This window comes from Gobio gobio (assembly GCF_949357685.1).
Source record: "Gobio gobio genome assembly, chromosome: 19".
In the NCBI taxonomy this organism is placed as follows: Eukaryota; Metazoa; Chordata; class Actinopteri; order Cypriniformes; family Gobionidae; genus Gobio; species Gobio gobio.
The window spans coordinates 16088971-16112042 of record NC_137112.1 but is presented as its reverse complement, the minus strand read 5'-3'; the positions used below and the strand labels follow the sequence as shown (position 1 = coordinate 16112042).

Sequence of the window (23072 nt, the reverse complement as noted above, 5' to 3'; positions counted from 1 at the left end):
AAAACTGTATTTACTTACTTTTATTTATTTATTTTAATCGAATGTAATAATTTATTTATTTACATTTATTTTTATTTTTATTTTATGTTTTTTTTACACTGCTTTCCTCTAAACTTTTCCACGGATCCCGGCTTGAAAACCAAAATAATTTCTTGGATTAGTAAAATCTATTCATTAAAAAAACGCATCCACTAAATCTAAAATAAATTAAGCAATGCCTTTGACATTACAATTCAATTTTAAAGAGCGCTTCATATTAATAGCAACCTTATTAGGGCAGGGAAAATTCTATATAATTAAAATATATACCGGTCAAATCAAAAATACTATGCCGAAAACGGTAGTTTTGAAATGCAGATCGATGATTGGTTGGTTGGATGGATGTCGACGTCAGAATTCCTTCCACAGCACTACAGTATCGTTTGTTATAATGTGAGCGTCCTGGTGAAAATCAAAATATGTGAAAGATGAGCAGTGCAGCGAGTAGGGTGTAATTATTCTGTGTATTGTCCGCGGTAAAGCAGTCAGGCGCTGCGCTGAGACACCTAAACCCGCGCCGCTGCTGTTCCGCGGCGGCGCGCGCGTCTCTCTCCACGTCAGTCAGTCAGCGCGAGCTCGAGCACCGCACAGATATGTCATCGCCGGACTCTGATGACAGCTACGATTTAGTCTTCAAAATAGTTCTGGTCGGAGATGTCGGTGTCGGGAAAACCTGTGTGGTCCAGCGCTTCAAGAGCGGCATGTTCATGGAGAAACAGGGCAACACGATCGGCGTGGATTTCACCATGAAGACACTGGATATACACGGCAAACGGGTGAAGGTTAGCACGGCTAGTCAGGATGGTTATAGCATTCATAAAGTCTTATCTTTAGAGTCGTCACCGCGTCACAAACTTCCCCCGCCGAAAAGTCCCTAAATTGTTTCACTAGTGTTATTGTCATTGCTGAAAACCTTTCAGATAATGTTGGTTTGTTTTCCTTCTTCTTTGAGGACGTATATCTTTGTAATAATAACTGGTGACTTATGATTGACACTCATGACGTGGAGCAAATAAAAGTGAAACACTGGGAAGTTTGTGTGTTTAGAGCTCAGAGTCTCACAGTGTCACTGTACAGTTATGCAACACTTAAGCTGTAAACAATGGCTAATAACGAAACTATCTGTAGTCCATTGGACCTTTTAAAACTAAATATTCTATAAAACCCTGTTTATGACACTTTTCACAAGATGTAATACAAATCTTTGGTGTCCCCAGAATGTATGTGTGAAGTTTCAGCTCAAAATACCACCAGATCATTCATTATAGCTTGTCAAATTTGCCTCTATTTGGGTGTGAGCAAAAACGTGCCATTTTTGTGTCCCTTTAAATGCAAATGTGTTTTTGGCTCCCCGCCCCCCTTCCAGAAGAGGGCGGAGTCTTTACACAAGCTTCAGATACTCCTTCAATAAAAAAGCAGGCTAATCTCACTCAGACAAAATGTCAGAAATAAGCAGTTGAGGAGCAGCCGTAAATGTTTGAACCTAGCGGCAACCTCCCGCAGTTTCTCTTGAAGCCAATATGGAAGTGAGTTAAACTGCAATTCATCGACTGGCCGCTAGGGACAGGCTCCAGAAGGGAGCAAAATCTAATTGAACCCCATGTTAAAATGCCCAACCTTACAGCAGAGAAAAAACATGTTTACAGCCTGGTACAAATTGTGGTTTTGGTCTATACGGCTAATTTTGCCCTTTATGACAACTGTGAGGGGGTGAATTTTTTTTATAACTCATTCGTTTACATTATATAAAGCATTAAAGTTCTGCATAATTAAGGGCGTGGCCACTTCAAGTGACAGGTGGATAGCCATTTATCTGCTGTCTGTTAGTCATCGCGTCACCTCAGCTCCATCCACGTCCCGCCTCTGCCCATTTTCTGTTATACGGGAGTGATGCACCATGACTCACGATGCCAAGATGGCAACTGCCAGCTCGTCCATACTATACGATTCAAAAACTGCTCTTCAGAAACCTATGGGTGACGTCACGGACACTACGTCCATATTTTTTTACAGTCTATGTTTTGAACCAGAGTCGATACAGACAAGAGACTCAGGAAGAGGTTGACACTATTAGATAGACACACCTGGACGTTTCTGAATGGTTACACCCTGTCCTAACTACACGCGCCACGACACGGGATGGGCATTTTTTCTATGTTAATTAGAGTTTTTGTCCTAACCAGCCACGATGGCGACATGTGATGATTCTATTTTAGAAACGGTTTCTATTTGTCTGCGATTTTTATTTTTTTTTAGAACCGATACCGATAATTTTTGTTTTTATGTGCCCGATAACCGATGTACAGAAGCGATATTTATTTACTGTTATTCTTCTGTTTTTGACACGATTACAACACCACTGAACTGAACAAACCATTTTATTTATAACAATCACTCCCTCCTTGCATAGAAAACAAAACAAATCTTATTTATACACCAATAAATAGAGGGGTCTGAAAGAGCAAAAAATAAAAAAGTGCACTGTTGCTAAACTGTTTTTGTTTAAAAAATAAAATCTTCGATTAGGTGGAAGGTAAGGTAAAATGAATAAAGCACATAAAAGTTATTCTAACCAATTAAAAAACAAAAACAATCTAAACCACCTGGAAAAAAAATAGCATTGCTGTTTAAAGGATTAGTTCACTTTTAAATAAACTTTTGCTGATAATTTACTCACCCCCATGTCATCCAAGATGTCCATGTCTTTCTTTCTGCAGTCGAAAATAAATTAAGGTTTTGGATGAAAACAGTCCATGGTTTTTCTCCATATAATAATGGACTTCAGTGGGCTCCAAACGGTTCAAGGTCCAATTGACAGTTTTAGTGCAGCTTCAAAGGACTTTAAACGATACCAAACGATACCAGACGATGAATAAGGGTCTTATCTAGCGAAACGATCAGTTTCTGCGAGAAACCAAGCAGTATTTATGCTTTTATACCTCTTAATTAGGTCAAATTAGATCGTGGTCATAGATGTATACGTAGATGCCTCATTAGCGACTGCTCTGATCAGTAGAATGAGGCATCTACTATCGATATATCTATGACCACGATCTAATTTGACCTCACTTTCCGGAAGTTATGGCGGAGCTCAGAGACGATCGCGTTCGTCTGTTAAGAGGTAAAATAATAGCATAAATACTATACTGCTCGGTTTCTCGCAGAAACTGATCGTTTTGCTAGATAAGACCCTTATTCATCGTCTGGTATCGTTTAATTCCCTTTGAAGCTGCACTGTCATTTGGACCTTGAACCGTTTGGAGCCCACTGAAGTCCATTATATGGAGAAAAACCCTGGAGTCTGGACTGTTTTCATCCAAAACCTTAATTTCTTTTCGACTGCAGAAAGAAAGACATGGACATCTTGGATGACAAGGGTGAGTAAATTATCAGCAAAAGTTTATTTAAAAGTGAACTAATCCTTTAATGTAGCTTAATACTCCCAGTTGAGCAGAACTAGGTTGTAGTGTAGAAAACAGTCTTTTCAGCATTCTGCCCCATAAGCCTGTTTCATTTGTTTTCATAAATGGCTCCGAAATGTAATACTTAATTTTAAAGTAGATTTATAAACTGTTTAATAGGTTAAAGAGTGAAGAATAATTCGCTCGATAATGTTAAATACCTTCACTAATCTCGGGTAATGTTTATGTGCTTTATTTAATGTTAAAAACGTGTAATATGACCTTAAATATCATTTAGTGCTCCCAGCTTTGTAACATAGTTGTACTAAGAGCAACAATGGACAATTCCCCTCAGATCTTGAAATTAAACAAATGGAAGCAAGAACGTTCAAAGTGAACAAACAAGTATATTCTATGCAGGGCTCGACATTAAGCATGTTCACATGCTTGTCCTTCGGACAAGTAAATCTGTCATCCACTTGTCCGAGTAAAAAATGTGCTTGTCCGGAAAAAAAACCAACTTTTTTTGTGTGTGTGTTGTAAATAAAAAAAATTCTGTAGCAATATTCTCACCAGTGTTCAATCAGCTTTGACATATGCATATTTGGGATATTTTTACCTTTTATAAAAGGCATTTTTCCCCTAATCTTATTAAATATAGGCTTTGATTCAGATTTCCTTTTATATTCTTAAATTGGATCAATCAATTAAATTAGAAGACGACACTGGCTGTTACCAGTCAAATTAAATAACTTACACTGAAAAATTACAACTGCATTAAATAATGTTATGAGATTGTTTTAAATATACAAATAAGAAACGTTGGAAAGATGACAATAAACCACCAGTAGGGGGCGCTGTGACCGTCTGATTGAGTGAGTCATTGAGTCGATTCGTTCAAACGGATGATTCATTCAAGATTGAGGTAGGCGTTTACGAATAATTCATTGAATCTTTGATTCTATCGATTCATTCTAAATGCTGAATCATTCACTAACACGCTGTTGCTGTGACACTCGTTCTGCTGTGATCTTTTGGAACTATTTTTGCTGCTGAAATAGAACAAAAACACTCAATATTGCATCTAAAATGTAAGTGACTTAATGTTAATAATTGTTTATGGAACTCATAACGACTGTCATTTTCAGTCGTGATGGTATTCAGGAAAACAGCACTCTTGGGAATGTGACGTTGCAACTGTATCATATTATAAATATAAATAAACTCCAAATTTTTACGGCAGTGTGTAACTGAGTTTCTCTGTGTGAGCGGTGCACATTTGCTTCGGTTTCTCCTCGAGAGGCTGCGCGAGCGTCAACAGTGCAACGTTAGTTACCGTCAGTTCATTATACATTATTATCATTCACTGACGATCACCAATTACAGTAATGAATGCAGAATCATTCTTGCATTTGATTTTTGTTAATGACGTTTTATCAGGATACTTGTCCGTCGGGCAAGTCAAATTCTCTTTCACTTGCCCCTTCAAAAAATCCACTTGTCCCGGACAAGCGGACAAGCGTTAATGTCGAGCCCTGCTATGACAAAGATTGTTTTAGTAACTCAGTATGTATTTTTAGTAATGTTTAAATGGTGTAATATTTGTGAATTTGATTATCCATTTCCTTGCGAGTGCAGTTGAGATTAATCTCTGATGCCGGAGTCTAGGAGACTCGTGTGTTCGCTGGTTCATCAACAGAACATTAGTAATGTTTTTGGCGCACACATTGTAATACTCGAGCACTGATACAGCGAGTAAACAGAAATGGCGTCTCTGTGCTTCTCACTCAGGGGCGTGTCTATGCTAAATCGCAACAGTCATGGGCGGGGCTTCCCTACTCTTACGTATAGGAATAGAGGGAAATATGAGAGTGCGTTATGAGAAATTGATAATGATTGATGGAGATTATAATAAAGTATTGGGTGGATTTTACCATTATAGGCTGGTTGTGTACACACACTGTGGACACACATCTGTGTTCAAACACCGTATAAAAGTGAGTTTTGCATAATAGGTCCCCTTTAAATGCCATGGATGAATATTTTCAGATTTGGAGCCAAATGACAGGAGGGGGAATGGCTTCAGAAAGATGCCAGCACCATTATTTGATTCTTCTCAGGTCTGTTTGTAAAATCTGTTGACTTTATCAATCCCCGTTGCACTATATGCCGATGATGACCGTTCAGACATGGGGAAAAACACTAAACACAGATTTAATGGATGCACAGAATAGGTAATCACATTAGTTAATATTATTTGATGGTCACACTGTGTTGATGTGTTGCTGTAGTAAGCACTCACATGCTGTAATGTTGGGTCCAGTTTAATGCCAGCTCAGTTCCAGCATTGTGAGCCGCTTCGTCTGATTGGCTGACTCAGCGAACGCCAGCGCTTCTGTTGTCAGTGTTCCCTATTGTCTGAGATTACTGGCTGATGTCCTGCGGAGCTCTTTGTGTAATGCATATTAGACATTATTTAAAGACACAATTCTGTAATGGTTACACAAGTGGTCGAGATTATCTAGAATGCAGTCTGACCGATGATGACCTTAATGTCCTGAAGATCTCACACCACAGTAAATTTAACTTAGAAATAAAGTTTGGAGCAAACAAGATTCTGAATGACAGCAGATTTCTGCAACAGTGCACTTTACTTGATTCTCTGTTCCTCAAAATGAATTAAAGAAGGAAATAACACTAATCAATAATTACAAAAATACAACTACATCAATCTTGCTTTATTTAACAGTGTTCTTAATGTTTTTGATGATTAATACAAATGAGTGACCTCTTTATTAGAGATGCACTGATCGACCGGCCAAGGATCAGATCAGATCGGTGAGTGGCCGGTCAGTCTCATGTCTTTCCAATTCTGAGCTGATTTTTGTTGCCAGTGGCGCGTTCTCTCGCTCTTCTCTCCATCGGTGATGTGACTCACACACTCACACGCCTCCTCTCACTCACTCGTCTCATTCGCTCTGGATAAATAGTGCTTGTATTGAGCATAATTTCACTATTTCCCGCAGGTTTAGAGCTCACACCAAAAGCCACTGATCTATAGAACTGGAAATCACGGACAGAATCCAGTCATAAAAACAGAATTTACTGTATAACACGGAATTTGTCAAATTTTGGATTAATAAATCAAAAGTAGGTCAGAATTACATCACATCACGATATGGACTGGTGTGTGTGAATATTAAACCGCAAGACTATTTGAATATGAATCCGACATGTTCTGTGTGAATGAATGAATGGCGCGGTTTCATTTCCCACACACACACCCTGAAGCACACGTGATGCTTGCAGTGTTACTATGACGACATGATCTTCATCTCCAGAGCCGCTCAGAGTCACTTCATGAGCATTTTACTGTTTAATTTGAGAAAAATTATCAGAAACACACAGAAACTCAAGATCTTCACTGCAACCCGTCAAAATAAAAATTTGGTTTAACTTGTGACATAAATATATTACAATTGTTCAGTATTATGTATGTCTTAATGTAATACTACTACTACTACTAATAACACCAATATAATCATTATTAGAACTTTATTTTTAAAGGAATAATCACAGCATTTTTGGCTGATACCGATATGGTTACTGATATATCGTGCATTCCTTCTTTTCATCAATGTTTCATTCTGCATTTGGTATGAAAGTGCCTTAATTTACTCAAAAATGCTATTTCATTTTCATTTATTTACTTGCCCTCATGTCACTCCAAACCTGTATGCGTTTCTTTCTTCTGTGGAATACAAAAATATTCTTTAAAATATATAAAAGTTTGTTGTACACTGTAATGATCTTTAACGTGACTGAAAATAGTCAGTAAGTAAGCACAAACATACAATGAACTCTTAAACAACTCATCCTTTTACACTAATTTACTACTTAACTTCTAGTCGTTGAGGTGACGATGTACTAAAAACTGAGACGTTTCAAGTTTTGTGTTTTACGTGTACAGATGACAACATTGTCAAAATGATCCCTGTGAAAGTGTGGATCCGTGAAAACAACTAAAATCGCTGTATTCTGCTGATCACTTTGTAAAGAAACTACACGCCTGTAGACTGAACACCTAACACACGTGTATGACGTCACCGTTTTCACAGATTCATGATATTTGTTCACCAGAGGTGGACAGTAACTAAGTACATTTACTTGAGTACTGCACTTAAGTACACTTTTTGAGTATCTGTACTTTCCTTGAGTAGTATTTTTTCTGGAAACTTATGACTTTTACTTCACTACATTTGAAAGACAAATATCGTACTTTTTACTCCACTACATTTCTATCAAGGCCCTTGAAGTAGAAAGTCGTAGCCGCTTTGAAGGACAGTGGATGATTTGTTTTCTTATTTAAAACGTCATTATTTTTTATTTTTTTTGCAGACATCCTATCAGTAATCACTCTTGTAGGATCACATGAAGTTCAATGATTTCCAAGTATCTTTTGAACAATAATCAATTGATGGCAAATTAGAAGGCAGCAGTTCCCAGATGCAGTGTGCGCAACCATGGTCATACTTGAAAGTTAAAATTCAGAAGAGCAGACGTGGATAAGTCTGAAAAAGTGCGACGACACGAAAGTGCACACAGAAAGCTGCCTCTCAGGCGTCACCGCTTCAGACCACAAGTACTGAATTTTAGTCTATTGAATCTACTAAAATCTTATAGTCAATTAAAACTAGACTAAAACTAAAACAATTCAGAAGCCTAAAATGTTATAGTCAAAAGACTATGACTAAAACTAAATCAAAATTTGCTGTCAAAATTAACACTGGTATGAAGTATGGTTGGTCAAATGATTTTTATAGATTTACCCGCCAAGTTGCCATAGCATTGTGGATACAGCGCTAACGCATAGGTAACATTCGACAATAATGTTAGTTAGCATGCAAAAATGTAGTTGGGCTAATAATGTTAACTGAAGTCCTTTCAGAAATGTTTTTTACATAATCCTGTCAAATAAACACAATGTAGAAACCTTTCTTTTCTAGTATGATTTTGACTTTGATAAGAGCTTTGTAACTTTTAATGACAATGCATGTCAGATGGAGCATGACTGGCTTAAACCACCATGATGGAACAGCGTGCATTCATACAACAATGCACCAATAATAAAATAATGCGTTTACTTTTACTTTTGATACTTAAGTACTTTTAAAAGCAAGTACTTCTGTACTTTTACTTAAGTACAAATCTATCTTTACAACTTTCTCTTGTAATGGAGAAATATTTAACCAATAGTACTTTTACTTTAACTCAAGTAATGGAGTTGTGTACTTTGTCCACCTCTGTTGATAACAATATAGTTTTTAAAAACTTACACTTTGAAACACGTTTTCTAAAGTTGATGTTTTCAGGCTCTTAAAACGCCGCTGTCACGTAAATGAACGGCCAAAACGCATACGTTTTTAGTTGTAAACAGTGTCTTGTAAACGGGCCCTTACGGTCTAAATATGAGATCCATTTAAACATGGCAAACTTCATCATTATAGTGACCAGTTCTGTGAGTTGTTCACTCAATATTAAAAATACTGAATCAATGCGAATCAGTTAGAGCTGCATGATTAATCATTAAAAGATGGTGATCTTGATTCAAGCACCCATACGATCTCATTCCTAAATGACGAGTCCGATCACAGCGAACATTCAGATCTGTGTCCTGATCCAGAGAGAGCCGTTGTCATGTATAGATATGAAACAGTGTCTTTATTCCACACACACAGGATCATTATTTCGGTTTTACAATCATTCAGATTATCACAGAAGAACTGGATAAAAGTTTATAGTTTAGATATAAACACTGATGTTTACAGTAGTGATCAAAATAGAGTGAATCACCTTTAGAAAGACAATTGAGGCTTCAGATAAAGATTGTATCAATTACATTGTTACACCAGTAGGTGGAGACAAGAGAATGTTAGAAATGTGTGAGTCATTGAATCATTCAAGAGATTTGTTCAAAAACGCTGATTCATCCAGTAATGAAACAAGTGAAGTCTTTCTGAGTGAGTCATTGAATCATTTATTCAAGAGATTCATTCAAAAACGCTGATTCATCCAGTAGTGAAACAAGTGAAGTATTTTACAGGATAAGCACATCAAATTCTTCATTCTTTCAATGTATGGTTGCCATTGTACTAAAATGCTACAACAATCGAGAATATGGGGAAAACAATCAACATTGAAGCATGAAAACTTGCTTTAGTAGAGCCAAAAACAACATCAGACTTTGCGTAACATGTCCTCTTTAAAAACACCTAATTTAAAGTGTGTCTAATAGGCCAGTAGACGTATAAGCACGACAGTAATAACTTTGAGGACAGTGCTAACAGGTACAATTTTTGTGGTGTAGTTACAGATTTGGGACACAGCCGGACAGGAGCGCTTCCGCACAATCACACAGAGTTACTACCGCAGCGCCAACGGGGCCATCATCACCTATGACATCACGAAGAGGGCGTCGTTCATGTCTGTGCCCCAGTGGATGGAGGATGTGAAGAAATACGGTGGTTCCAACATCGTTCCTCTTTTAATTGGTGAGTCAAAGAGAAAACGAGTGTGTCTGACGTGTTTGGCTGCTGTAACCTCTTTAAAGAGGCCATGTGATGCTTTTAATGTTTTCATTTAGTGCATAATGTTTCCAAGGCTTTTTAGAAGCACCTTCTGATCAACTTTCCCAATACTGGACAGTATTTGTTTCTTAAAGGGGACATAACCAGTGTTGGGCACGTTACTTAAAAATAGTAATTAGTTATAGTTACTAGTTACTTCTTACAAATAGTAACTGAGTTAGTAACTGAGTTACATCATTATAAAAGTAACTAATTACCAGGGAAAGTAACTACTGAGTTACTTTTTTTTTTTTTTTTTTTTTTTTTTTTTTTTCAAATGTTCAAATATGTCAAATAGCCTAACTTGGAAGCCCCCAATATTAAATATGTTAAATGAATGAATTGGACACTAAATATAAATTATTATTTTAATACATTGTACATTAATGTACACTATTGTAATTTTGCTGTGGGACAATGTGAGAGACACCTATCAAATTCAATGCATTATTGTGTATATTATCAGTAGGCCTACTATAGTGTAAATATTGTGTAAATATTATCAGTACTATACTACTCCTTTGGTAGCGGAGCTCACGTTATCACCTGGGTTTTTAGCCACTAATTTTGTTGCGGCATGTGATGTGAGGCGCTTCGGCTTCATTAGATTAGAATTACTTGCCACCGGCGTGGAGAGACTCTTTCTTCCTGGGCATAAGTTGCAGGTTGCATAAACATTCTTACCTTTCACCTCAACGAGGGAAAAGTAGCGCTTATACTTCCAGTTTGCGAAAGCTACCTTTGAAGTCGTTGGACTTGGTGTGTGTGACTGCTGTGCATATGCGTGTGTCATAGGTGTGTGTGTGTGTGTGTGTGCGCATGTGTGTGTGAACTCAACCTATCAACCTCAACCTTGTCTCCCACCCACCAATCATCATCAGTTATGTGTACCACCGCACCCACCCCCCAACACGCATGGCTGGCGCGCGCGCACACATACACACACGTTGCAGGTCCGACTGACAGAGCCTGTTCGGATAAAAACCGCTTCAGTGAGCTCAATTATAGTAAGGCCGCATTTTTTTTCTCAGTAACGCTAACACCGTTGTAACGGGAGAAACAGTAATTCGTTTGATTACTCGTTACTGAAAAAAATTATTCCGTTAGTAACGCCGTTTATCTATAACGCCGTTATTCCCATCACTGGACATAACACACAGTTTCTGCCAGTCTCGTGTTAATCATGTTAAGTACCTATAGAGTAGTATTGATCCTTCATATCTCCCAAAAGTCTTAAGTTTTATCATATTTATAAAAGACAGATACGCTGTACAGATTCTTTCTGAAAAAGCAGATTTCATGGAGGCGTGCTGTGGGCGGAGCTAAAGAGTCATGAGCACACACACATACTCACGCACACACACACACACACTATATATTGGTGTTGTTCACATTTAGGGATGAAACGGTATGGAAATTTAACATCACGATTATAGTGACCCAAATTATCACGGTTATCAATATTATCACGGTTTTGTTCAAACGAGATGAAAGTATTCAAAAAGAACAGATGCACACACTTAAAACATTTCAACAAGTTTTATATTTGAAAAATCAACAAACAACAAATAACTAAAGCAGCTCTATGCACTTTTTTAAAGCTAGATTCTGTGGGATTTCCTTCCTTAATGGCCGTCGTCAATAGCAACGCATAAATAATAATAATTTGTCGTAAATATAATCTCTAATATTATCTCTGTAAATATATTCTCAAGCAATATTCTCATCAGTGTTCAGCAATGATGCATTTAAATCTAGCATGTTTTGTGTTAGAGCCCAAACAGTATCCTAGTGAAATAATGCATATCCATATTTCCATATTATTTGACAGTTTATTTTATTAAATATCAAAATGTGTGCATCATACCTGACACCTAAATGATCACTTTACAGTCAGTTTTATGACTGTGATTCTCTTCAAATGCTATTGAAGTTTGAAACGTGTATAACGTTACCAATGTTGTATATAACTTTAGAGACGGTCCCTAAATTCGCCAGCGTTATGCCAGTCATATCAGACGCGCTGTAGTTCTGCTGTGTTTTTTAAAACTATTTTCGCTGCTGAAATAGAACAAAAACAGTCAATCACGGTATGATGAATGAATCTCCTGCGCACATCGCACGTTTATCTCTGCTTTGAGTGTAGATTACATCAAGAGAGAGAGCGGCGCTCGCTCTAAACAAAACTCCAGCTCTGAACGCCTCTGATTATGAGACATTGCATTCATAAACTCAATATAAATACGTGAGTGGTTATAATGCGCAACGTGATTATAACAGATGGCTTTTGAGAAGACCATAATAAGTTCAACAGCCAGAGTGGCTGGTGTGCAGCCGAAATAACGTTACACCCGCAAATGGCAGTTGTTGTCAAGCCCTGATTATTATCCATTAAATGTCACCCTAGTCTTGTCTGAACTTGTTCGTTCGCTTCACGTTATAATTTGCCAGACGTAGTTTTGGTATTCAGGTCAAAGTCCACTTGCCTTGCGTTTGTAGTTTTAAAGTGTTTCCCCTATTACAGCGACTTTCTTCTGGCATGTTCTGCAGACAGGGTAACCATCTTCGATTAAGTTTCCCTCAGGACTTTTGTAAAAGCCAAAATATGACCACACCTCAGATTTGGTCCTTTTAGAGGCTGAACAATCCCCAGAGTGCTGTCACTGCCTTCTGCCATTTCTTCTCATTCAAAAAACAGCCTGCGCGCACCAGACTGACGCTGACTGGACAAGATTTACCGCGAGTTTTCACAATCGTGATAATCACACGCGGTTTTAATGATAATTACATTTTATACGATATTACTAACCGTCACTAAATTTTATTGTGGTTTATCGTGAAACCGGTAATCGTTTCATCCCTATTCACATTATATGCACTTGTGCGCCGGTTGCCAACAAAACACACATTGGATGCAGTTTCACTCACCGCCTGCGGTTTCCACTCATGGACGGGAACAAACACACACACACACACTTGCAAACACAAACTGCATACACTGTTCCCTTAACGCCGAGTTATTTAGGAAGGTGAACAAGGTGATCTTTCCCTCACATCAGAAACACACTTCTTTAGTGATATTATTGATTTTGTGGTCTAAAAACACAATGCCAGCGTGTGTAAGAGTGTGTGAGAGTGTGCGAGTGCGCTCATCTAGGAGAAGTGCCCATACAAGGAACTCCACCCTTTATGATGTCATACAGGGCCATACTCAAAGAAAACTTTTTGAATCCTGAAGCATTATATTTGGCACAGAAATACTACGTCATACGTCCAAATCATTTTTTGAAACATTGTCTATGTTTATAATGAGAATCAACTCTTTAACAGTGTAAATAAGGCAGAATGCATGAAATAGCATTAGACATCCCCTTTACATTTATTTTGAACCTTATTTCATGTCATCTTTAATAATGTAATTGTTAAATGTAATTCATTTAATCACAAATTCTTAAATGTACATAAGTTTAATACATCATTAAAATACTTGAAATGATCCGTTGAAAATTAAACTAAAACCACCAGTAGGTAGCAACAAGTCATGCGCTGTATCTGAAATCAAATATTGAGTAGGTACTACATTTGAATTTGAATATACTTCTAAATTTCTCATTTTAACTATATAGTATGATACATCTGCCGCATTGTTACTGTCGCGTGACCTACAGAGTCGGTTGTGTTGCTTCACTGCCATTCATAAATCCTCTCCCGTGGCCTCATGGGATAGTAGTGTTCATCGAATGGGGTACTTTCGAGGTACAGTGTACTTTTCGCCCACTGTTTTTTGAATGCTACCGTTTTCGCATACTATATAGTAGGGAAGTATTGGATATCAGATGCAGTGACTTTGTCTTTGTCACTGAATAATACATTCAATCGTTCTGTTCAAAATGGCAGATTCATTCAGGAAGCCTTTAAGCTGAAGCTCGCGATATGGTAAGGGTATTGCGTTACATTTCAGACCAAGCCTGCAGTGCTCCTCTCAGAAACTGAAGCTTCCGCGCCTCGATCGCCCCCCGGTGGCCGGTCCCAGTATAGCTCATAAATTCCACCTCTCCATGTATTTCAATGGACACGAGACAAACTAAACAATTCAATTACACTTCAAATAATTGTTTCCAAAAGATGGTTTCTGTCATTGTAGGCAGTTTTTATCACAATTATTTCATTTCAAGTGTTCGTTTTTTAAATAAGTTTCGTTTTAGTGAGTTATTTTGATACTATAAAACGGGGGGTGTGACGTCATGATTGACAGCTGAGATTGACGGCTTCTCTGAGTGAAGTTGTCACTGAGGCACTAACAGACTTTTTTCGGGATATTTGGGAGGAGATTGGAGCTTTAGCTTTCATTTCTACATTTCCATAACTGTTTATTTCACACCATCATAATTAATTGTTCTGCATTTGTGAGAGTGTGGGTGGGCTTTTGATAATCGCGCTTCTACTTCCTGTTCTCTACTGCGCAACTCCGGTCCCGAGATCGCTACTGCGCAGACTCGGTCCCAAGATGTCAGCGCCGTGAGCGGGCATATGAAAGCTTCAACTATGGTCAGCTGAAGTCAATGAAGTCGCGTCGTCCATATTTTTTTACGGTCTATGTTTCAGACACACGCTAGAGGCGTTTGGCCAATCACAACACACTGGGTCAGCAGGCCAATCACAACTCTCTGAGCTTTCAGAAGGCGGGGCTTTGTAGAAATCCGAGCGTTTCAGACAGACTGGGAATAGAGGAGCTGCAATATGAGAAAAATTATGTGTGTTTTTAAACATTAATTCTATAGTCGCAATTAAATAATAACCTTTTAAAGTAGCATGGCCTCTTTAAATAAACTGCATGAGGAAAGTCTATTGGCGTCTGTTGAATACTTCCTTTTGCACGATCCAGGTAATAAATCGGACTTGACTGACCAGCGCGAGGTCCCATTGGCGGATGCGCAGACCATGGCTCATCAGCTGGACTTCATCAGTGCCATCGAGACATCAGCCAAGGACTCTAATAATGTGGAGGAGGCATTTAACAAGATGGCCGGTGAGCTGATCCTCAGACACGGCGGGCCCATGTTCACGGAGAACGTGACGGACAGCTTTAAACTCAACAGCAAGGACGTGAGCGGTGCAGGCTGGGGGTGCGGCTGCTGATGGGACGACTGGCTTCAGAAAGCAATGGAAGCTTGGGTTCTGACCACTCAGTAACCCGGGTTCTGTCGGGCAGAACAGCACCATGGGATCTTTCTAAACCCACAACTGTGAAGACATCGGGTGGAGACTATTTTGAGTGCCAAAATTCTCCCATTTCAAAATGATAGCCACCCAAAATTAGTTTTTTTCATTAGTTAAAGGAATCCACACTGAAGGCAAGACTACTGTGACAAGCGTCTGAGATTTGTGTAGCAAGAATTTGGACCAATGAGATTTCAGGAACACCTAATAAGTAGAAACTGAGCTGCTGATGATAGATTATGTGACACATTTACATCTCAGCTGTTGGTTTGGGGGGTTTATTTATTGTAGTTGCAAAATTCCGGGAATTTTCAAGGCTGGAAACTTTCCATGGGAATTAATGGGAATAAACCCTATAACAGGGAACTTAAATATAGGTGAAAAAAAAAAAAACCGATTTAATGCACTTTCAGTTGAATTTCTACCCTACACATCACATTCCTCAAGCACATGCACATTTGATCCAAAATACAGAAAAAAAACACTAACATTGTGAAATATTATACAATTTAAAATAATGTTTTTCTATTTTAATATACTTAAAATATAATTTATAAAAATATAATTTATTCCTGTGATCAAAGCTGAATTTTCAGCATCATTACTCCAGTCTTCAGTGTCACATGATCCTTCAGAAATCATTCTAATATGAAGATTTATTATCAGTGTTGGAAACAGTTGTGCTGCTTAATATTTTTTTATAACCTGTGATACATTTTTCAGGATTCTTTGAAAGAACAGCCTTTATTTAAAATAGAAATTGCAACAATATACACTACCGTTAAAATGTTTGGGGTCAGTGATTTCTTTTATTTTTAATTAATACTTTTATTCAGCAAGAATGTGTAAAATTTATAAAAAGTGATAGTAAAGATTTATATTGTTAGAAAATATTTCTATTTTTAATGAATGCTGTTCTTTTTAACTTTTTATTCATCAATGAATCCTGGAAAAAGCTTTTAAAAAATCCAACATTGATGATAAATCATATCAGAATGATTTCTGAAAGATCATATGACACTGAAACAAATAACACATGCATAACAATTGCTGCAATAAAAATATATTAAGTAAATATTAAGTAATTAATTAGAAAATATATAAATATGCAAAAAAAACCTGTCTGTTTATGACCAAATAAAAATTTTATATTTATGTTTGTATTTGATTTTTTTTATTTAAATTTCCAATTAATTCCCGTAAATTCCTGGTAAGTTTCCAAATTGGAATATTTCCAAAATTCCCGGAAATGTCCCTTTGCAACCCTAATGATCAGTAAACCCTGAACTCTTTCTCTCAGTCTCTTTTCCATTCGGGATGAGTTCAGTTCATCTGTCCTGACTTAGATCCTCAATCTTCCCAACAGTTCTGTGTGTGTGTAACAATGGCTCACCAGTGCTCAAGTCATCGTCATCAATATTTCCATATTTTATATCTGTGACGGTGTGAAACTGATGAAACTGACATTTTCACCAGAGAGGCTGAGAGACGAATCACAGAAGAGAATTTCATGATTGGTTTGTGACCTTGCTTTTTTCATCAGTATTGACCAGAACTTCTCATTCTGCATTGATTTCACTGACCGTTGAATTCTCAGCCCTGGTCCATAAGACGTGCCAACTGCCAATCCTTATAAATGTTTGCATTTAAGCCCAAAGTACACTTCGGTTTTTACACGTACATGAGGGAGCTTCGTCACCAGAATAGCACACACGTCGCCTGGTTTTTGTTACCGCATTCAATTTGTTTTGCACTAATCAGTCGTTCCAGAAAGTGTCAAAACTGTTGTTTCACAGTAGAAAATAAAACTACACGTGCTTATGTGAGGCGTTAATGAGATCCCTGCAACTTTAGTCTAAAACAATACAAAGACATTTTTATCACTCATAACTTCTGGAGAGGAATAGTGCAGACACTGGAAACAGATGAACCGTTCTAGAGTGTGTGTGTCAATGGAGTATACTTCAAAAGGATATGGGCGCTATCATACACCCGGAGCAATGAGACGCCAGGCGCGACACAAGTGTTTTCTGCTGGTTTCAGCCCGACGCAGTTCTCATTTTCACGTCCAGCTCCATTTTGTGTAAATATCAAATGCACTGGCGCATCTGTTCGGTCTGAAAACCAGGTGTGTTCAGGAGCATTGTTGGCGCGTTGCTATTTTGAGGAACTAAAAACGACTGCACCATTGACCAACACAAAATTGCACTAAAGTCAATAGTGCAGTATTTTTGTGTTATTTAAAGGGTGTGTTAGTAATATGAGTCTGTAGGCGGTGCACAACGCGCATACACTCTGCTTATTACACACACAGGGACATGCAGCAGCACACACACACTCCGATTATTACACACACAGGGATGCGCAGCAGCACACACACACTCCGATTATTACACTTACAGGGACGCGCAGCAGCACGCACACACATACACACTCTGATTCTTACACGCACAGGGATGCGCAGCAGCACACACACACTCCGATTATTACACTTACAGGGACGCGCAGCAGCACGCACACACATACACACTCTGATTCTTACACGCACAGGGATGCGCAGCAGCACACACACACTCCGATTATTACACACAGGGACGTGCAGCAGCACACATACACACTCTGATTATCACACACACAGGGACGAGCAGCAGCACACACACACAGACACTCTGATTATTACTCACACAGGGACGTGCAGTAGCACACACTGATTATTACACACGGGACGTGCAGCAGCAACACACACACTCTGCCTATTACTCACACAGGGACATGCAGCAGCACACACACTGATTATTACACACGGGACGTGCAGCAGCAACACACACACACACTCTGCTTATTACTCACACAGGGACGTGCAGCAGCACACACACACACACTGATTATTACACACGGGACGTGCAGCAGCAACACACACACTCTGCTTATTACTCACACAGGGACGTGCAGCAGCACACACACACTGATTATTACACAGGGACGAGCAGCAGCAGCACACACACACACTCAGCTTATTACACACACAGGGACGTGCAGCAGCACACACACACACTGATTATTACACACGGGACATGCAGCACACACACTCTGCTTATTACACACATAGGGACACGCAGCAGCACACACACTGATTATTACACACACAGGGACACGCAGCAGCACACACACACACTCTGATTATTACACACACAGGGACATGCAGCACACACACACACTCTGCTTATTACACACACAGGGACGCGCAGCAGCACACACACACACTCTGATTATTACACACACAGGGCACACACACGCGTTTAAATATTAAAAATAAACGGATTCCTCTCTGGAGAAGCGTTCCGTCTTTCCTCCATGTAAATAGTGAATCCGCCATGGTGCGAGCACAACTGGCTTTTAAAGGGAATGGGAGATGAGAGACTGATTGGTTTATTGCACGTTATGCCTAAAACACACCCATGACTCATTAAGAGACGAGGCACAACCCTTTTGGGTCGTGCGCGCCGACCGTTTATCCCATCGTTAAACTAGCAAAAGTGAAATTGGACACACCTTAAGAGCTCCTGCGCCGTGAGCTTCAGACCATGAGCTGAGATCGATAAATGTTCGACTGTACGTGTACAAAAACAAAATATACTTTGGGCTGCAACACGTTCATGATTATTGTAAATGTGTAGCAGTTCTCCAGCTGCCATGTTAGAATGATCCGCTATTTCGTCTAAATACATGTTTTTTTATAGACTGACCAATTTTAAAAACAGCCCCTTTTGAACTGATGTCACATGGGCATTGCTATTTTATACATTTGCATTCATTAATACACGCCTTGTTAAATTATAATGAAGTATGATAAACATACATTGTTTGATAACATTGCTAAATTTGTGATAAGAATAATTCGGGAATAACATCAGCTGTTCATCTCAAGTACGCATGAATAACCAGAGCCATTTCTCATGCTTCTGTTTTTATATTTTTTTCTGTGATATTCTCAAGCTTTGGTACTTATACATGTCTATAATTGACTGGCATGCACGTCTGTAAATCCAGATCTATGTTCAGGATGTGGCGGCAGCCTTTGAGAATGTAAACCCTTTAGATTCACACATTTGTAGTTTAAAGAATGAAGACGGTGTGATCCAGTGACGTCAGGTGTACTTGAAGAGATATCATAATGCAAGAGGAGTTATAGTGCCTTTTAAAACAGTTCTAATGCTGTAGTTTCATGTTATATTTCTATGCATTTTTTGTCAATCACTTAAATGTTTTGAGAGACATGATCAATTTGTAATTGGTGATAAATTGTTATTATTTTATTTTATCAATAAAGCTGTCAGAGCATATCTTGTATGTAAGACTTTATGTACCACTGAATTATGTGACTGTTTAATGACATTTGGAAAAAATTACAACGTTAAAGTTCATACACTTGAAGATAGAATTAATTTACAAACTGTATGTGACCCTGGAGCACAAAACCAGTCACAAGTCTCACGGGTATATTTGTGGCAATAGCCAACAATACATTGTATGGGTCAAAATTATCAATTTTTCTTTTATGCCAAAAATCATTAGGATATTAAGATCATGTTCCATGAAGATATTTTGTAAGTTTCCTACTGTAAATATATATAAAAAATGTATTATAAGTAATAATATGCATTGCTAATGACTTCATTTGGACAACTTTAAAGGCGATTTTCTCAATATTTAATTTGTTTTGCACCCTCAGATTTTCAAATATTTGTGTATCTGCCAAATATTCTCCAAACAAACCATCCATCAATGAAATATTATTTATTCAGCTTTCAGATTATGTATAAATCTTAATTCATAAAAAATGACCCTTATGACTGGTTTTGTGGTCCAGGGTCACAATTGTCAACTTTTATTGCAGTACCAGGATTTATTCTATTACTTTTGACCAACAAAAAACAAACGTTCAAGTAAATGGCTTTTATTTTCTACAAGGTTGTCTCGTCTCAGTGCAAATCTCACCCGAGTGTTATAATGTAACAGTACCCAAATCAAACAAATATATATAAAGAATGGAGTATGTACACTCTAAAAAATGCTGGGTTAAAAAACAAAAAAAACAAATTTGGGTTGAAAATGGACCAACCCAGCAATTGGGTTGTTTTAACCTAGCGCTTGGGTTAAATGTTTGTTTAAAACAACCCAATCCTTGGGTTAAAACAACCCAATCGTTGGGTTAAAACAACCCAATTGCTGGGTTAGTCCATTTTCAACCCAACTTGGGTTATTTTTAACCCAGCATTTTTTAGAGTGTAACAATTACTAATGGCACAATGAAGATAACATGGAACATGTATTACACATACAATTCTACGTAAACGGTAGACCGTATTTCTGGGACGTGTAATGATAAAACCTTACAGTGAGTTACTGTAACAGAAGTACTAATGGTTTATGATGGAGTCTCTTATTTAAAACTGAACATCAGCCCTTTCTCGTTTACACCACTGAATACAAATAGAGCCAAGTGCGACTTTTTATCTCACAATTCTGCAATTGTGTGATGTGAAGTCACAATTGCCTTTTAGTTTGTATATTGCGTGGCAGAAACAAGCGCCATGCCTTGCAGTTCGAGGATGCAGAAGTGTAGTCACGTGACGTGGGTTTAGAGCGGGAACACTGCATTTCATGACTCTGTTCAGACGATACTTCTGGCACACACACAGTTCACACGAGATGTTGGATGATTGCTGCTTTTTCTCAGTTGTGCTCATGTGTGGAGGGTTTCTCCACTTGCTGAATGATATATAGACTCTAGCTAAACCGCCGTCCCGAACTTCTCCATCTCAAAGATGAGTTGGACAGCAGCGTCCACGTCCTGCACGATCCTCTCCGGCTCCACCAGCGCGGGGTCGAAGCGGAAGTCGCGGTGGCCATGGAATACCGTCTCTTTGATGCACTGGTTGGCATCTCTGGGTAACTCCATGTGAGGGTTGTAGACGCCGGTGCACACCAAGATGGACTTGCAGGAGGTGGCGGAGGGCGACGCCAGCTCACTTTCCCAGCCGTTGTCCATGTCCTCATCCCGAGGGACGGCGGTGGGCAGCCCTGTCCCGCTCCTCACGTTGGCCACAGCTCTGCTCTTCCTGGCCAGCCGGTCCTCGAGGTAGCGGTTGTAGAGGTTGGCCCCGTAAATATCAGTCATCAGGTTGTCCCTAATGGCATTACGGGATTAATAACAACACAATTCATTCATTCTTTAAAATTCTCAATTGCTTGAACTGAAACATTCTAAATTGCATTAGGAGAATGATGTTTGCATGGGAAATCTGGAAACACAACAGCGTTTTTTTACACTAGCGTTTGCCCAAAAAGTTTCTCATCCTCTGAAATGTCAGAAGTTTAATCGTCTGATGCTCATTTTCGACCGAAAAATTTAACAGGTTTTTTTTTTTTTTGGTTCATTGGAATGGTACGAAACTTGGTAAAGGTTTTGGGACTTCCTGTGTGAACACAAAAAGGTTACATGGTCCTGAAAAAATAGTCACACTTGTATTGTTCACGTTCATTGGAAATGAATAGTTTGGTACTGCACCCAAACAAACTCTGACTGAAAGCTAATTTTTTGAGATATCAACCTCAAATTTGGAAAACAACTTGTTTAGATTTATGGCTTTGGTTGTAGAGTAAAATGTGTTGTGTAAAATATACAGTATATTTCATATAACATTTTTAAAAAGTATTTTTGTGCATTTTTCATAACAATAAACGGAAAATGTGTAACTTTTTTCAAGTTCTCTTTTTCAAACTTTTCTTCGATTCAGCAATAATCTGTCATCTTTACAAAGAGACCTTCAGTCTGTGATCCAAAGATTCAAGATTTATGAAAGTTTAAGTCTTATGCTCAAAAACGGAAAAACTGCTGCATAAATATAATTAAGTACTGTAAAATCCCCTAAAAATACAAAATATTAAATAAAAAGCATTATAGAACTATAATATGTTCTACTTCATCAGAATAGCCAAATAGGCAATAATTCATCAAACAGTCACACTTGTATTGTTCATGGTCAAAAATGAAGATGAATGGGAGATGAATCTCATCTAGTGGAAGCGTTCCGTACTGCGCCCAAACAAACTCCGACTGAAAGCTAATTTTTTGAGATATCAACCTCAAATATGGAACACAACTTGATTCACTTCAGCAATATTCAACACTAATCAGCCAAGTCTCTTATTTAAAGAGAAGTCTGTGCTCCAAAACATTCAAGATTAATGACAGTTAGAAATTAAATTTTCAGGTGCTCAAAAAGGGAATAAATGGGAAATAAATTGATTATAACTACTGCATAAATATAATTTAGTGCTATAAAATACCCTAAAAATACACAATATTAAATAATAAACATTATCAAAATGAAATTAAGTACATTCAGGCATGTGATCAGCTAAAGACAAAAAAGAAGGAAAAGCTCAATTAATAAAGACATACTGTACTTTTTACTGTAAAATTACAAAAGCTTTATTAGAATATAATTGTTATTATTATTATTAATAATGTTTATTTTATTATTATTTTATTTTACAGAACAACAGAAAAAATAGGTTATGGTCGTCTTAAAGCAGCACTAGGTAGGTTTTGCTCTCGGGGTCCCCCTACAGTTGGGAAACAGTATTGTCCTCTACTACTGTCGTAAACTCTGTCATCCTACATCAGGGGATGCATCACAAGTGCATTTGTTGGCATGACAACCATGATAGCCCTGAACACTGCAGGAGTTCACATGCAGGTGTTCTGCTTGCGTCGCGT

General features: G+C 38.2%; 2 protein-coding genes across 3 annotated transcripts in view; one reads left to right on the top strand and one right to left on the bottom strand.

Moving 5' to 3' along the window:
- The window catches only part of nuf2 (UF2 component of NDC80 kinetochore complex), a 74866-nt gene that overhangs the window by 38187 nt on the left and 13607 nt on the right, over positions 1-23072 (bottom strand). The window lies entirely within an intron of this gene.
- rab43 (RAB43, member RAS oncogene family) lies at positions 361-15751 on the top strand. Of its 2 annotated transcripts, none has more exons than XM_079844995.1 (3): positions 361-821; positions 9808-9991; positions 14952-15751. In XM_079844995.1, the coding sequence occupies exons 1-3, from the start codon at positions 633-635 to the stop codon at positions 15203-15205; spliced, it is 627 nt and encodes a 208-aa protein (XP_079701121.1). In that variant the 5' UTR covers positions 361-632; the 3' UTR covers positions 15206-15751. The 2 variants fall into 2 exon arrangements, with proteins under 2 accessions (XP_079701121.1, XP_079701122.1); XM_079844996.1 differs by having other exon boundaries at positions 600-815.

Coding starts and splice junctions, on each gene's coding strand:
- rab43 (XM_079844995.1), top strand. CDS start 633: ATGTCATCGCCGGACTCTGATGACAGCTACGATTTAGTCTTCAAAATA. Junction 822..9,807: donor TACACGGCAAACGGGTGAAG/GTTAGCACGGCT, acceptor TTTGTGGTGTAG/TTACAGATTTGGGACACAGC. Junction 9,992..14,951: donor CATCGTTCCTCTTTTAATTG/GTGAGTCAAAGA, acceptor TGCACGATCCAG/GTAATAAATCGGACTTGACT.